This window comes from Musa acuminata, chromosome BXJ1-4 (assembly GCF_036884655.1).
Source record: "Musa acuminata AAA Group cultivar baxijiao chromosome BXJ1-4, Cavendish_Baxijiao_AAA, whole genome shotgun sequence".
In the NCBI taxonomy this organism is placed as follows: domain Eukaryota; kingdom Viridiplantae; phylum Streptophyta; class Magnoliopsida; order Zingiberales; family Musaceae; genus Musa; species Musa acuminata.
In genome coordinates, this window is record NC_088330.1 from 44596125 (window position 1) to 44611939 (window position 15815).

Genomic DNA, 15815 nt, shown 5'->3' on the forward strand with positions numbered 1-15815 from the left:
GTTGACGACGTAATAGTTGAATTTATATTAGTGAACATGGTTATGAATCTCTTTCTTGGAGTTTGATTGCTTGAAATCCATTCGTGTGTGGATTTGGATGGTAAATTACTGGTGCAGATTTATGCCTTGCATTCTCGTAGGAGGACTTATATTGAGGGATTTTATGCTCGACCGGTGTTGTTAGAATTTAATGATCCCACTTAACCTTTGTCGTACATTGTCTTGTAGAGGGAGAAGCTCTAAGAGAGAGAGAGAGAGAGAGTCTCTTTTTATTTTACGTCCTCCAAACACATCTTTTTTTATTTTTTAATAAATAAATAAATAAATAATCCATCCCATCAGATAGAATGTAAATATTATGCATATCAAGTAATTTGCATAGATAAATAACCCACAGCTGACATCAAAGGAAGGAAGGAAGGAAGGAAAGAAGAAGAAGAAGAAGAAGAAGAAGTACAGGTGCAAAGCAAGTTCAAGAGTTAATTAATCCTCGTGATTGAAATGAGATCTCACCCTCAACAATAGTAACTCCTCTTGAAACCAATCAAAGGAAATCAAATGCAGGCTTGTGCACTATTAATTAAGCTCAGAACAACATATCAAGAACAAATCCCTCTGTGCCTATCACCACTAACTAGAAACCCTATACATGCATACACGCATCAAAATCCAACTTAATTACTCCTCCAACTCCGCTGTTCTTCCCTTTCTCTTCTCAGTTCAGATCAGACCAGACCAGACATGTTGTTCTAAGTGTTCCGGGAGCCGGAGCTAGCCGAATGGATCCGAGGTTCCTCTCGGAGCAAATGCTCTTCATGATGCCATATTCAGTGAGAAACCGAACCGCTTCAGAAGCTTAATGCAAACCGACATGATCACTCCGATCCACTCCTCCGGCAACAGCGACGCCACCTCGATGAGATGAATACGTCTAGTTCACTATATATATCCTCACCATCACTACCACTACCACTAGTGCACATCAGTAAGATATATGCTCCAATAGATTTAAGATACCTAGCTAGCTAGCAAGACGAAAGCGAAGAAAGGAATGGTACTGGATTTCGGGCTAAATCAGATGTGCAGCTGACGACCAGCCGCTGACGGCGTCCGCCCAACCAGTGGCTTCTCTCGAGTACAGAAACGAGGTATCGGTTGGTGAGACCTTGGTGGCAGCCGAGCCAAAAGCTCCCAAAGAATTCCCTGTGGAGAATTGCCAACCTATGTGGCTGTTGTTGATCCTACCATTCGTCTCACCTTGTTGGTTGTTCACTTCCTTGATCGTTCCAAAGTTGCCGAATTCTCGCAGGTCCTCCTGGGCCAACAAGGCTTGACTGCCTTCATTTCTCCCCGGCTGCTCAAGGCTGGAAACCAGAAGCGATGCCGCGGAGGCCGACGACAACGACGATCCAAACAGTGGGTACTCATTCGTAAGCGGCAGTTGCTCAAACAATTGGCGGAGATGGTACTCGTCGTCGTCGCCTCGGTTAGGGGGAAATCCGGCTCCAAGTGCACTGACCTGGGGCTGGGGATCGAAGGCAGCGGTGCAAGCAGGGATATGGATTGTGTCTGGTAAAGTTGGCGATGAACGGAATATGGATGAATCGATGTGTTTGGAAGTACAACGGGGCGGCGACAGCGACTCGAGAGTGTTAGGCAGCACAATCGGGCGAGGCAGAGGCGGACAGTGAGGCGATACTTTGGCGGTCATCGTCGTCGGCTTCTTGACGCGCTTGTTCTTCCGGCATCCACCACCTACGGGCACGTTCCTGAGGGTGCCGCCTCGCGTCCAGTAGCGCTTGCAGGCCCTGCAGAAATGCCGAGGCTGCGACATACTGTAGTTGTTGAAGTAGCAGAACTTGGTGTTGGTGGAATCACAACGCGGGCACTGGAGGGCCGCTTGATGTTCTTGTGAAGATGGTCGGTCCGCGATCCGAGCAGCAGCGAGGGCAGTGGTTGTGCTGGTCATGTTGCTTCTGCCGGAGTCCATACGATCAGCGGTAATGCCGTACTTTCTGTAGTTGATGCGGCGGGTAGCCCTGGTGCTACCGTGTCCAGAAATAAGGAACCTATCTCTCATCCTCTGCAAGAAAGAGATGGAGCGAACAAGAAATGGTTGAGATATGAGAGGAATGGACCAGAGCTGCCGAATGATAGACTTGAGAGGAAGGTTCCCCGACAAGAGCTAACCAACAAAACAGAGCTTAATGCAGTCTTATTGACTGAAGGTGATAGAGATAAAGATAGGTACGACATGAGAACTTGCGCAAGGCACCTGTGGCCATTATTGCCTCAGGGTATGATGCCTAGCTTAGCTGCTCTTCGTATCCGTTACAGAGGATCCCTTCCCCTTCCCAAATGGTACAATGTGGAAGAGGAGACTTTGATGGGGTCCGCAGAAGACCGACTTCTGGAGGCCAGGAATTAAGCGTAGTGGAGTCGCGGCGGATGGTGGTGTAGGGGGAGGAAGGAGGAGGTCAATCGGATGGGGGTGATCTTAATTGCGAAGAGGGTAGAGGGGAATCCCAAGAGACTGTGCGAGCAAAACGAGGCAATCCTTTCTTCCCACTGGAGAGGCATTATCTCCGATAATTCGGTCGCGTCGCACTGTGGTTTTGAGACGTAGGAAGGAAGGAAATTGGCGTGGGAAGGCGACAAGAGATGGCGTGTATGGGAACGAAAACAGGTTAATGTCGTCCGTGCGACGGTGGGAATGCGTGCCACTGCTTTCAAGAGGGCAGAAGACCCGCTCACGGAGTGTGGGCAGCCCGTGCAGTGCCTGAGTCTGCGTATTTCCTGCACGTCAAAGAAGGGAAAACAATATACACGCAGTTACTCCAGAATCCGACCGAGGACAGATGAGAAAAGACTAGAAAACCCTTGAGTATTTATTTAATCGAATAAATACTCCATGGATCCCTGTTTCATCCGTGGTGGTGGGTGATCCAATTTGGTACTTGAATTGTTATCTCCCTCTCCTTCTCCATCTTAATCGATGAAACTACCATTTCCTCTGCCCTCTCCTCCCTCTTCGAGAATTAAGTGTCATCGTCTCTGTCCTGTTGGTGACTGCATTCAATATAGTGTGTGCAGCACAAGGCGTAGACAAGTGAAATTGAGGATCCCGTGAGAACAGGGATGGATCTGCAGGAGACACGAGGTCATGGTGGAGGGGGATAAGAAGCGTCCATCCTCGTCCACCAAACGTTGACTGGCAAAGTCAACAGCACAAACAAGCCAAGAGCATCTCAGTCTCAATGTTCCCTTCCCCAAACACGATTCCACACCGTCTCCTGCAAAGTAAGCAGTAGGACAAACACTACATTCCCACGGAGGACGCGCAAACGATGCATTACCTCGGGTGTGACATGAGAAACAAGTCTTTGTGGGTGGGTTGACCACCACATGTGGCTGTTTCTTGGCGAGTGAAAAAAATACAAGCTAAAGAAAATAAATATGTATGTATATACATCGTGATAGGGTCTCGTCACCATAGAGGGAGCTTTGACGGTGTGAAACTTTGACTGGGTAACTGGGCATTTCACACATTAGCAGAGGAGCGGACTTTGTTCTGCGATTTCTTTTCGTTGTTGGATGTCAGAAATAAAAGAAATGAAAATGGTGATCAACAAGCATGGCATCAAATAAGAGTGTTTTGACGAAAGACGAGTGTCGTTTTTCACGATTTCTGAAAGATGTTTTAGCAAAGGAATTCTGTGTACCTTTAAACAAAAAAGAATAAGAAGGGGAGTGAGTGCCTTGGTGGAGTCGTTCGTTTGCTTCCGGCCAATGGGGACGATCGAAGCTGCAGCAAATTGATGACAGTCCCCTCTCCGAACGTAAGACAAGAGGAAATTAAGAATAGACTCTGTGCAAAACTCGCAAGGATCCAAACTAGCTGTTGCCGAACACACTTTCTCGTTCACACTTCCATCCGGTTCAGAATCCCGAAAGGCACTCGGCTGGGGAAATTTCTAGTTTATTTTCCTTGTTTTCTTCTTCAGCTCTCAATGGATGAGGCCTTTAATCGAGAACAGATGCAGGAGTTAATCGGTGGTTCCTCATCGATCACCAACGAATCGAACAAGCCATCGTCTTTAAGATAATGTTGGCACCGTCCTAAGACTACATCATTCATCAGGTGTTTTGCATCATCCTCTTCGGAAATCTCAAACATTTTTCCAAATAAAAAAGGAACAGTGTTGCCATTTACAAATAGATGCAGCGATCATGATTAGATTAAATTCTAAAGATTGGAAGATTCATCAAGTGGAAGTGTTCTCGTATGTGACGGTGCGGGGGTATCTTGTCCTTCCTTGTACCGAAGCAAAACACGTATCTATCTTAAACCTCGGTATCGGTTTCCTCCTCTGGATAAAGACTTGGCAGCAGGGCACAACATACTTAAAATGATCCATCACGTTGAATCGCATCGCATGCATGTGTCCTCATAATAATGGAGTTGCACCTCGGGACAGCTTGTCATGGTCCAGTTCGAATAAACGTCTCCAACTTGTGGGACTTCATAATATGGTGAAGTTAGACCATTATTTTCAATCATTCTCTTCCTCTCCCCCATTGATCATGTCGTTGACCACAAAATCTACTCACGACATGCCACCGCATGCTCATCACAGCCCTCTCGATCAATCATGTAAATCCATGGCCATATAATGTGCCTTGAGTACTTGCAATCTGTTGCGTGCTTGCTATCTCGTAGCTAGCCATTGCATCAATCAACTACCTACCCCACTAGTCTTGGTCTGCTGGTCACTTTCCATCTACTAATGCCCGGCAGCTTGCTCGGTGGAATCCAAGACACAAGTATTGTTGCCTTCTGAGGCCGGCCAGTCCTCTCCCTTGCCGCATTCCAGACTCTTAGACTGGTCCACGTTCCATGCACTGTCTCGTGTATGATCGGGAGGGATATGCTAATGCTGATTGATTTGGGAAGTTAGCCAGCAAAAATACCATCTTCCGGACACCCTACTAATATACTTTGTGCCTACCTATAATATTTCCATTCGATATGCTTCTTCTTGTGTTAAAACTTTGTTGTTTTGTTTCAGTGCCAGAAAAGAAAACGTATATATCTCTCTCTATCTTTCTGTATTTCAGCTGACCTTTTCATCATATATAGCTTCTTTTTTTCTTTTGAGGGTTGAAACTCGAGAAAAGTTGCTGATTTGGATCTCATATGAGAACAGAGATTCCCTAAAAAGTTATTAGGCAAAGAGACGAATGAGTCATTCCATCATTTGATGGTGTGAGAACCATGCACAGAGCATCAAATTTTTCGTCGGGTGGCTCTCGACCGCTCGCTCACATAGCTCGATAACAGTAATACACACGGAGCACTTGTATCAGTTCCCAGAGTGTACAGAATGTGAGTAGGTGCAGTATGTGATTGTTCATGTTCAGTAAATTACTTTTGGATAATGGTGGCCCGATGTCAAGTCATTCTTCATGAAGAACAATGCTTGCTTTTTACCAAGTATCACCGGTAATGGTGGGTGGAGTCGTGGTTTGCAATCTAAGGTGCTGCTTCATCCCTGTGGTTTGATGTGGATGGTCAAACGTTTACCATGAGAACATTCCTAATCTATCTCATTGTTCTACCAGGAAGCTGCAAGGAAGCAGAGCTACAGTGGTTCAACCACGATCACACATTGTTCCTAGCAGATTTTTCTCCACACAACTGATTGAAACGAGTCTCTCCTCGTGGCCGAGGTTCTACCCATACGTGCTATCAGCAGATTTGTCTCTCCTTGTAGTCAAGGTTAATTGCTTATCCTATTCCTGCCTACGATCATAACCCCCTGTCTGAGAAGCCATCGTCTGATAATTCAAATGCCATATGCTTCTGATCACATGCCCCAAATATTTTTTTTGTCCTTCTTCTTAGTGGTCAATCCATCTGGCCAATATATACCCTCATAATCACCATCCCACCCAGTGATTCATCTTCGATGTTGTTGATCATGAGTTAAACATGCTGAATTGTGAAAAGAATGGCCCAAGTCAGAGCATTCTTCCCTGTCTTAACTCGGATCCAATTCAGCATCCACAACCCAGACTTTCATCCTCCACATGAACACCCTCCCCTCCTGTGTCTTGGATGAAAGAAACAAGCACACAGTCTTCCAGTCTTCATCATTTTTGTCAGCTTGCTTTATAGTAGACAACAATCTAATCCACAATTTCATATCATCCATTGTCGATAAATCTACCCCCCAACACATTGCAGCTACTATTGTGCCTCGAATATGAACTCTGATAAAAACTCAGGTGGGACCGGTTCAGCCAACCAAGAATTGAGTTGCAGGTGCTTCCACAAAAGGCTTCGGGAAAACATAATTTTTCTAGTGTTGCAAGTAACTCTGGGATGAAAATTCTATGGGGACCTAAGAGCACCTTACGAGAGAGACTGGTTATCTGCCCTGTTCTTAAAGCAGGGATGCCACAATCTTAACAGCCTACGTGATGATGCGAAGAGGAAGTCGATGAGCATCATCACCTTCTTATCTCTCTGCTCTAAAACCATAGGGGAATACTCGGTACTCTCTTTTTCCCTTGCCACTAGATTTTTCTTTTTCTTTTTCTTTTTTTTTTCTGTCAGGAGCTCCTTGTGAAATTTTATTCCAACACAATAATGGCTTCAAACATTTGCAAGTTCCTCAGACAGATAGTAACATCCTGATACCATATGGCTATCCTCCAGCCTTTCTGAAAGAGAAGGTTACCAAACCACCATGTCACCATTTAAGAAAGAAAGGAAGAAATAAAAACACACACAAAAAATTAATCTATAATTATTTTTTTAATAACATACAATATAGTATATAAATGGCTCTTGCCAATGTAGGCTAATAGATCAATTACTCAACCTTTACCTATGGTCATTACCCTATAAAATTCTTCTTCTTCTGCCAATATTTAACTTGTATCCAATATTTTCCTTCTGCTGGCAATCTCTCCCAGCTAATTCACTCAACAATTCTACAACAATGTTGCCAGAAGCCAAAATATGAATCTTGGACATTAGCAGGTAAGGAATACTTGTGTATACCGGACAGGTTTAGGCTTTTATATATCCAACCAGAAATGAGACTGACAATATTTAACTTCTTTCGGATAACAAAACACAAAGGTTAACCATACTCTTGCATCCATCAGGAGGTGAGATTATAAATATTACAAGGACAACAAAATAATCTTCTAAGAGCCTTCTGGAATTCCTCGGACAAGAAATTGTTGGACTCCAATATATGATGGAAAAAGAGTTGGGCTGAGACGGAATGGATTTGTTAAGACTTTCTATCCAATTCTCAAATTATGAGATAGATGGTGAGGATCTGAGTAAAAATTCAGAAAACTAACTAGCTATTCATGGAAAAAGAGGTTCATCAGCACTTGCTATTATAACACTCCAGAAGAAATCTAGTACATAGACAAAAGAATCAGATTATGCAGACGATGCTCCAGCCAACCAGATCTTAAGATAGTCAAAGTAATATGAGGCCTAATATCACTAATATCATGTTGTTCCTCTATATACTGTAGCACATAGCTCCCATTGATGTTTGCCATATCATACAGAGAAAGTACAGCATCAGTTAATTTTAATTCAGAGGGAAAAATGGAAGGATGAGTAATGATTCCAATGATTATTACTTTCCAGAAAAAGCAGCAAATTTTGGATTTACAGACAGGATTTACAAATACAAGGATATTTTCAAGAAATGCTAAGTGTGCTTCTCTCCATATGTTATTTACTGAATAATTTCTTGATATTTACATATTCAAGCAGCTTTTGCATAAATACCTAGTTCACAGGGTTGCCAGTTTGCAGAGCTCTGGGTTCCTCTAATGCGTCTTTAGTTTGTCGCCACTCATTCATCTCACTCTTTGCTCAAACCACTTATTTGTTACTGGAACATCTATGTTACGGAATATCCAACAATTCGGTAAGACTCCTAGTTCTTTGGTCTCCCATTTTGCATTCTCTTGTCCGTTGTTCACTTGGAGCTTTTGCTTTCTGTATGGAGCACCTAAGATATATTGCTCGCAATGCATCCAGGTCCGGTGTCCATTTTCTAATGACAGTGTTGGTTGGTTTCATTAGAAGGGCACGCTCCCAATTCCGACTATTATAGACCTAGCCAATCTGGTTGATATCCAAACAGAAAATATGGATATCCTTCAAGCTAACACCAGAATGATATTAGAAAATTAACTCAAGGAGCTGAATAGCTTGGACTACTTCATAGTGCATCCTTATTGTCTTCACAGATAGAAATTAGAGAAGTGCTTGTGTGAAATTTGATTAAAAAAAAAAAAGGAGTTTAAAGGAACATCAGATACTAGTTCTTTTGCCCTGAATCTTTTGTTACAAAAGCACGAAAAGTTTACTATTGCTGCACCTGAAATGTTCTAATTTCCTTCTAAAGCTTGTCACATAGTAAATGAGTAGTCTATCACTTGCAGTGAGAGCTCTTTCAGTCTCTTGTTTGTTTTAAAGCAATTATCGTTCCTAGAGTAATTTGTGTTGTTGCAATTTGCATCATCAAACATATTATGGAGTATGACTGATTGATGATGTGCAAATTAAAAATCATGCCATGGCATTTATTGGCAAATCTCTTTATTTCACTTCAAGAATCAGAAAATGTGAAAATGTAATCCACCTGATAACTAAGGTTTTGAATTAGGTGGTACTCCACATATAGATATGAGCCATTTTACTAGCAAATCAATTAGGTTCAGTGCCCACCTCAGCTATGTCAGATTTCCTCCCTGAAAATAGTATGCCGAGGTCCAACCACAAGTATCAGAACTATACTTCTTATTAGCAGGCCGGCAGGCTTCAACACTACGAAGTGCTGCAGTGAGAATAACGAAGGATGCCTGCCATAACACAGATGAAGTGGACGAACCTCATTCTTTATTGACTGACTAACGAAACTCCTAGGGAGCATGAGAAGTTGAGAATTTGGAATATGAGGCAATCAATGGTGGAAGAGATCCTCCAAGAATTTGCACAAAATCCATTCTACGTTATCTGACTGACAAAACTTCTAAGGTCCATGAGTTAAGCTGAGAATTTGTGGTATGAAGTGTTCCAGTTGGTTCTAACCATAAAAATGTATGTAGGAGTACCTATGACGGAATGAGAACCTTAAGATACTCGGTGTTTGAGTTCAGTCAACACAATTACTAGTTAGCTCGTCCATCAATCGAAAGAGCACTTTAGAAATCATATTATACACCATAATCATCTTCGTGGGATAGAAACAAAGATAAGAAGTGCACAAAAGATGGCCAAGAACCCTAGTATGCACAGATTGTTGGAGTCCAGGCAACACATTTTCTAGTTAGAACATTGATAAACAAAAAAAAAGAGTACTTTAGAACTCATCGTTATTACAAATCTATACAAAAGACAGAAGTAAAGGGCGCAAGGATAAAGGAAAACGAGGACAAGGAAAGAAAGAGCGAAAGAAACATATCTTGCGTACAACCTGTTTGTCTATTTGTCTCTCCGAGTCTTCCACCGCAGAATGTATACATGCTTGTTAGGAAGAGTTGGACGGTGAGAAGGCGTCCTTGACGGCAGAGGCCGCGGTGAGGTAGTTGAGGGTGTTCCGGAGCGTGTCGCGTTCCCTGCGGAGCCTGGCGCTTGTGTCCTCCAGCTCCAGCAGCGCCTGCTGTTCCCTGGGCGCCCCTTCGAAGGTGCTCCCGACGAAGAAAGAGAAGGGGGTCGGGAAGAGGTTGCGGCGTAGGTCCATGACGCCCTCCTTCTCGGGCTTGCCGTTGAGCCGGTTGGAGATGCGGATGACGTCGCGCATATAGTTTTCGACCTCGGCGGCGAGGGCCTCAAGGTCGTCGCCCTCTGCCGGACGCGGCGGAGGGCGGTCCTCGAGCCAGGAGACCTCAGCGACGAGGTAGGGTTTGGAGCGGAGGACGCGGGAGACGCGGAACCGCTCCTGGCCCTTGCAGATGAGAAAGAAGCGGTCGTCGACGAGGCGCTCGTGCTTGACGACCTCGCCGACGCAGCCGACGTCGGCGACGGAGCCTCCGTCAGAGAAGACGACGCCGAACCGAAGGTCGGTCTGCAGCAGGGTGTGCATCATGATGCGGTAGCGGAACTCGAAGATCTGGAGCGGGAGGACGGCGCCCGGGAAGAGGACGAGCGGCAGCGGAAAGAGGGGCAGCTCGACGAGGTCATTGGCGACGGGTCGCTCGGGCGGCGGAGATGAGGAGGAGGAAGAGGAGCAGCGAGCGGCGAAAGATTGGGTTTTGGGGCGGTAAAAGTGCTTGGAGGAGGTGGAGGAGGAGGGTTTGGAAAGGGGAAAAGAGGGGTTTTTGATGAGCTGGGAATTGAGATGGGAAGAAGGAGACTGGGGATGGTGGTGGTGAACGGTGGTGGGCGAGTGAAGGAAGTGATGAGGGAGGAGAGCCATGGAGGGGGAGGGGGAGAGAGGGAGAGAGAAGGGGCTGGGCACTGACAAGTATCTGCTAGTTTTGATTGGGTGGGGAACGGGAACTAATAAGAGAGAGACCCTTATTATTCGCGTTGGGTGTTTTCTGCGCTTCAGTAGTGTGATTCTTTCTGTGGTTTTGTGGTTGAGGCGGCGGCGGCCGTGGTGGTGGAGAGGAGAGAGAGAGAGAGAGGTGGGGGAACGGAGATGGCGTGGAAGCAGGCGAGTGGAGGGAGGAAGTGGGTCCCGCGAAAACGTTGTAATGGTCCTTGGCATGCCACCAGGCGCGGCTTATCTTCATCACAAGGAAAAGAGGATTTTTTTTCTTTTTTCTTTTCTCTGCTTTTTTTTAATTTACTTTGAAGAAGTATTTTTGTATTTATCTCTATAATAACGCAGAAGTCAAATCCCTATATTTCAGTATTAGAAGAATTTAATAGAGAATATTTCAATACCAATTATAATTTGGTCAGTTGACAATCATAGAAAAATTGACATACAAGATAATAGAACATTTATCTAACCTAACACAAGAGATGGGAAGGTGAGGATACCCCTTCGATCGTCTTCTACTAACGTCACACCGTGAGGGGCCGTATGGCTCGATGCCACACCACAATAGATCGTACAAGTCGGCCCACGTCATAAGGGGGCTATACGAGTTGATTGTCTATATGAATGCATCACAGAATGACGTACGAGACAGTCCTTATCAGTCATGGTCTCCTCCCACCGGTTTCATAAGTATAAAAATCGATTTTCGAACCCTGAACAAGAACGTGACTCTAAACCCTAAAAGAAAAATAATCTTCACTCAAACTAATTTGAGCGTTAAATGGATCGAGTCGAAAATCCCCTCTTTCTCTTCGGATACCGACTTATTATACAGGATCTTGAGGAGATCAAAACCATTCTAACCTTACCTCAGGACTATCCCAAAAGCTCGGAGGCCACATCAGAGCCACCCTCACAAGCTCCTATTCAACTTCAGCCTTCGTGAGGATATTCTTGGACGATCTCATGTCTTCGAGATAAAATCGAGTTGTATCGACTCTCGGATCCATGACATCAAAGTGTTAACATGATTCATGCCCACTATACGTAGGAGTTTTGAGTAAGTAATAATGAAGTTAACGAAGGGGATAGGGTGTGCCAACGACGAATGCCTTTGCTTTAGTATACAACCTATCCACAGTGCCCGTAATTAATTAATTAATTTATCGTTGAAGAAATTTGTGGTAGAATCATGAATGAAATTGGAGCGAAGGAAGCGTATGTGTCAAAGTTCATGTGGCGTAAAATTCTCTGATAGGATTAAAGAAGATGTGACAGATTCTTGTGCTTTTGGAAGATACAACGTGTGCGTACCATCCTCGATCATTATCTTTTAGTTCTCCACACGTGTACTAGTAGTATCTCGAGGGAGGGAGGGAGGGAGGGAGGGAGGGAGGACTTCCCACCGCTAAAGGTTGGTTAGACACGAACTGACCTAACTCCCATCCGAGAACTGATTGAAACAACTCATCATGTCAGGCCTGATCGAAACAAGGCAAAGACAAAATCCCAGCAGTAACTTGCAACATTTCCTGATGAGCTCTGACGCACGCGCTTCGATTGACAACGGAAGCACATCATCATCGACTGGTGGTGCAAGAGGATCCGTTCAATTGTTGAAGAACAGCTCTAGTAATTGCAGCAGAGCCTGGGGAATGATTTAACAACGTCGTCGTCGTTTCTTATTCGATTCGTTCCTTGCTCCGATCCAACTAAACTTCACCACAAGTCGGCATTGTGATCGATATGAATCGAGGGCAGTGGTCTCTTCCCAAGTCTCCAACAAGATAGAGAAAATGATTCAGGAAGCCAAAATTAAGATCACTCTTAAAAATACGATGACAGACGTCAGTTTGATTCACTATACAGTAGAATATATCCTTCTCCATGTACGACCTCCAAAGCCATTCGAAGGAAACCGAGAGAAGTGAAGTAGAAAGGGGGAACTCAGTAGCAGAAGCTAACCAAGCCACAGGGTTTGATGATACGATGTAATCATCCGACATCCAGATGATCATGGTCTAACATCATCGAAGAGCATCGACAAATGCCAGTAGGCGAATCGACATCCCACCTTTCAGAGGGACATTTGATGTGCTGAGATGTGTTCTTGTGGAAGAAGACGACAAGTTCTTTCTGCGCAAATGGCTACCGCAACATGAGCGCAGAGCTTCCCCAACTCGTTGGCCAACCGACTCCCCCCCCCCCCCCCCATATACGAGGCTTCCATCGCCTGTGACGTGATTGTAAAGTCACATCGGCCACTTGGTGGTAAGGCACTGTTAGACGATGCAGCTCCTTGCCATCCATCCACATTCGCGACCGGGTTCCATTTTCTCAAGCTACCAAGAAGACCATTGACGTCTCCAAAAACATAATCAACCTGCACACATAAAATGATGCGTTGAATAAATCGAACCACACACACATATTTTGGACTAGGAAACACTCGCTAGTGCTTCTTTAGTTTCACAAATAGGAGATGGATACCTGAATAACAATCGCTGGGAACAAGAGATTGATCCTTCCTCCTCTGTTTGGTGATCCAAGCATGAACAGGTACCTTTCAACATCCTTCCTGGCTCTGCACGACTCCTGGTGCCCATCTTTGTCGAACGAGGATGGCCTGCACCTCTGCGGCATCCGGGAACATGTGCTCAATGTGGATGCTGTAATGTTTCTCCACCGCATCATGGATTCTCTATGTCTCGGCTGAGCATGCTAAATGGTCGTCCCGTTAGCATCTCATACTCTTTATCACTGCGACATCCTCTGCTCCACTGTTCCATAAAGCTTCATGTCAGATTACGGTGACTACTAGAGTTGGAATGTTTCGCTAATAGACAACACATCAAGCTTCATAACATCGTTAAAGTGCTGCTCCGTTTCGAGATCTCAGTAAAATTCAGGCCACATTAGAACGATTTGCCAAGTGAAATGTGAAAGACCACAATATATTTTGCTCCATCGGACTGCCGTAGTCCTCATCGAGCTTCATAACATATCATTAATTATGAGCACAGGTCCTCTATTCCAAGATCTCAGTAAATATCAAACTGCAGCAGGATGACATGCCAAGTAAAATGTCAGAAATACTCAAAGACTCCATTTGCTTTCCTAAGGTGAAAGGAACATATGACTCTAGCAAGACCACAAATGGACATAACTTGTGTACGGGCAATCACAAAACCAAATTCACAACATAAAATATCAACACGAATTATCTATTTTAAGATCTCATCAAACTTCACTCCTTTAAAAACATATCAGCTTTATTACCCCCATTTGCTTAATCATGGATAAATTTGGCACATAACTAATGAAACCAGACTAATAACATGATCGATTATGAACACACAAAGTAGAGGTTCCAAGCTAGTTAAAGATGGGAAAGAAAGAAATAGTCAAACAAACACATCCAAGACTAGGAACCATATTAGATCGCCACCTACAGGCCAACGAGGTCTCAGGATTATGTGGGACTGCTCGTGCGCAGGAACATCGCATTCCTTGAATCACCAACTTAAAAATTGTTATAAATTAACATCATCGCCGGAGGACTCCAAATCTCGGAACATTCCAAGAAAAATCCAGTTTTTCTAAATCAGCTATCCAAAACCAAACCGAAGATTGAAACGATGACGCAATAATATAAAATTTAATAGAGAGAGAGAAAAAAAAAAAAAAAAAAAAAGGACTCCTTTTGTTACCCAACATCTCCATAACCCTATCCATGATCTCCGGCGGCGAGGCCTTGCCGCTGTCACCGACGCTTCCTTCTCTCCCACAGCGGCACTGGCTCCCTCCTCCTGGCGGACTGCATAGCGCAGCAGCACGGCGGCGCCATCATCCGCCGCTCACCGCGGGCGGCACGATCGGGGGCTCCGCATTCCGGACCGCAGAAAGAATCAAAGTTTCAGAAAAAAAAGAAGGAAAAAAAACCACAATAACATGCGTGCTAACGCAGAGGACACCAAGAACAGAGAGCCAAACCTTCAGAATCCACACAAGTGAGGGAATGGGAGGAGATGGAGGAGCTACATTGATGAATGAAACCTACACAAAAAACAGGAATCTAATTCTCGTGCACGATTGCTGCTGCTCTCGACAGAATAAATAATAACCGACGAGGAGGGGGACGGTGTCGGTGCGATGAACCTGGACGCGGTCTCGGGGGGTAGCGGGAGGGACACCCCCACCGCCGAAGCTCTTCCACCACATGGCAATATAGGAAGGCCGGGTCATCAAGAACAGGGACCGGTCTGCGTTGGGCTGAGTGCAGGAATTAGGACAAAATTATATATACATATGGGACATGTACGTACACCATCAAATCATTTGAGTTCCCTCATATTTACTCATCAAAATCTAGCATATATATACATATAATTATTGTGGTAAATCCCTATTCAATATTTATTTATGTACTTTGTCCCATATGGATCATACTTTTTTTATTCTCATGTTAACGTTAAAGAGGCTTACGTGGCTGCTTTGCATTCTAAACTTCACTTTAATGGTAAAATAGAATATGACGTCACCTTTTAGAAACTGGATACATATGGCCTCCACGTATCAGGTTTTGATTGGAGAGTAGGCTGAAATATTTGGGTTCTCATGTCGTGGGAACAACAGCCGGTAGACTCTCATCAGTGTCCGAGTTTAATTAATGTTTGATGACTAGGCTTCAAATTAATGTTACCTACTTAGCTCTCTTATTTGCCTTTTTCTTAACGAGAAATGATTACTTGATAAACCACCAACCACTATATATAAAAAAATAAGAAAAAAATATATATCTTTTTTGGTCACAAGTGAAAATAGATGAAGCTTTTGACGCACAAAACATGAAGATCGATCGAGATGTAATGGGTTAGGAAGATCCACCACATCTTCTAGCTGTGGTTGAGCAATAACATCAAGTCTCACTAACTTGTGAACTCCATCCAAACATTCATACGGTTGCTGCATCTCAATCAATTTCCCCAACACTAGACGAAGCCAGAGGAATCTATTGCGCCGCTAACATCACCAGAATGTCTCACTTCAACTTCAATTCTTCCCAAGAGTGCAAAAGACAAGGTAAAATGCAACTCCCGATGAAGAAACATTTGCCCCCGCTCGAAAGCAAACCCCCAGTAGTGTTTGTCCTCACCTTGTCGTCACCTCTCTCACTCTCTCTCTCTCTCTCTCTACCACCCTCCAGCATCCTCTTCTTCCGGTCTATTTCTGCTTCTGCTCACAGGCCAAACAGGATGGACAAAGGTAGCGAGTAAAAGA

The 15815-nt window shown here is 44.3% G+C and overlaps 2 protein-coding genes and 1 long non-coding RNA gene across 4 annotated transcripts; all 3 read right to left on the minus strand.

Moving 5' to 3' along the window:
* Positions 1 to 550: 550 nt before the first annotated feature.
* On the minus strand, positions 551 to 2254 carry LOC135671951 (dof zinc finger protein DOF1.4-like). Its single transcript, XM_065180392.1, has one exon. It carries the CDS (start codon positions 2078 to 2080, stop codon positions 1070 to 1072), a length of 1011 nt encoding a protein of 336 aa, XP_065036464.1. The 5' UTR covers positions 2081 to 2254; the 3' UTR covers positions 551 to 1069.
* Positions 2255 to 9386: 7132 nt separating this feature from the next.
* LOC103982100 (uncharacterized) lies at positions 9387 to 10633 on the minus strand. The gene has a single exon (XM_009398912.3). The coding sequence runs from the start codon at positions 10461 to 10463 to the stop codon at positions 9576 to 9578; it is 888 nt and encodes a 295-aa protein (XP_009397187.2). The 5' UTR covers positions 10464 to 10633; the 3' UTR covers positions 9387 to 9575.
* A 1702-nt stretch (positions 10634 to 12335) lies between these two features.
* LOC135671953 (uncharacterized) lies at positions 12336 to 14712 on the minus strand. 2 transcript variants are annotated; one of them, XR_010512910.1, is made up of 4 exons: positions 14694 to 14712; positions 14246 to 14591; positions 13026 to 13315; positions 12336 to 12918 (listed from the first exon to the last, which is right to left on the minus strand). It is a non-coding gene; the product is annotated as an uncharacterized LOC135671953 (long non-coding RNA). The 2 variants fall into 2 exon arrangements; XR_010512909.1 differs by lacking the exon at positions 14694 to 14712 and having other exon boundaries at positions 14246 to 14625.
* Between the last annotated feature and the right edge of the window lie 1103 nt (positions 14713 to 15815).

Excerpts from the sequence above, each read along its gene's own strand:
- LOC135671951 (XM_065180392.1), bottom strand. The coding sequence starts at position 2,080 with ATGAGAGATAGGTTCCTTATTTCTGGACACGGTAGCACCAGGGCTACC.
- LOC103982100 (XM_009398912.3), bottom strand. The coding sequence starts at position 10,463 with ATGGCTCTCCTCCCTCATCACTTCCTTCACTCGCCCACCACCGTTCAC.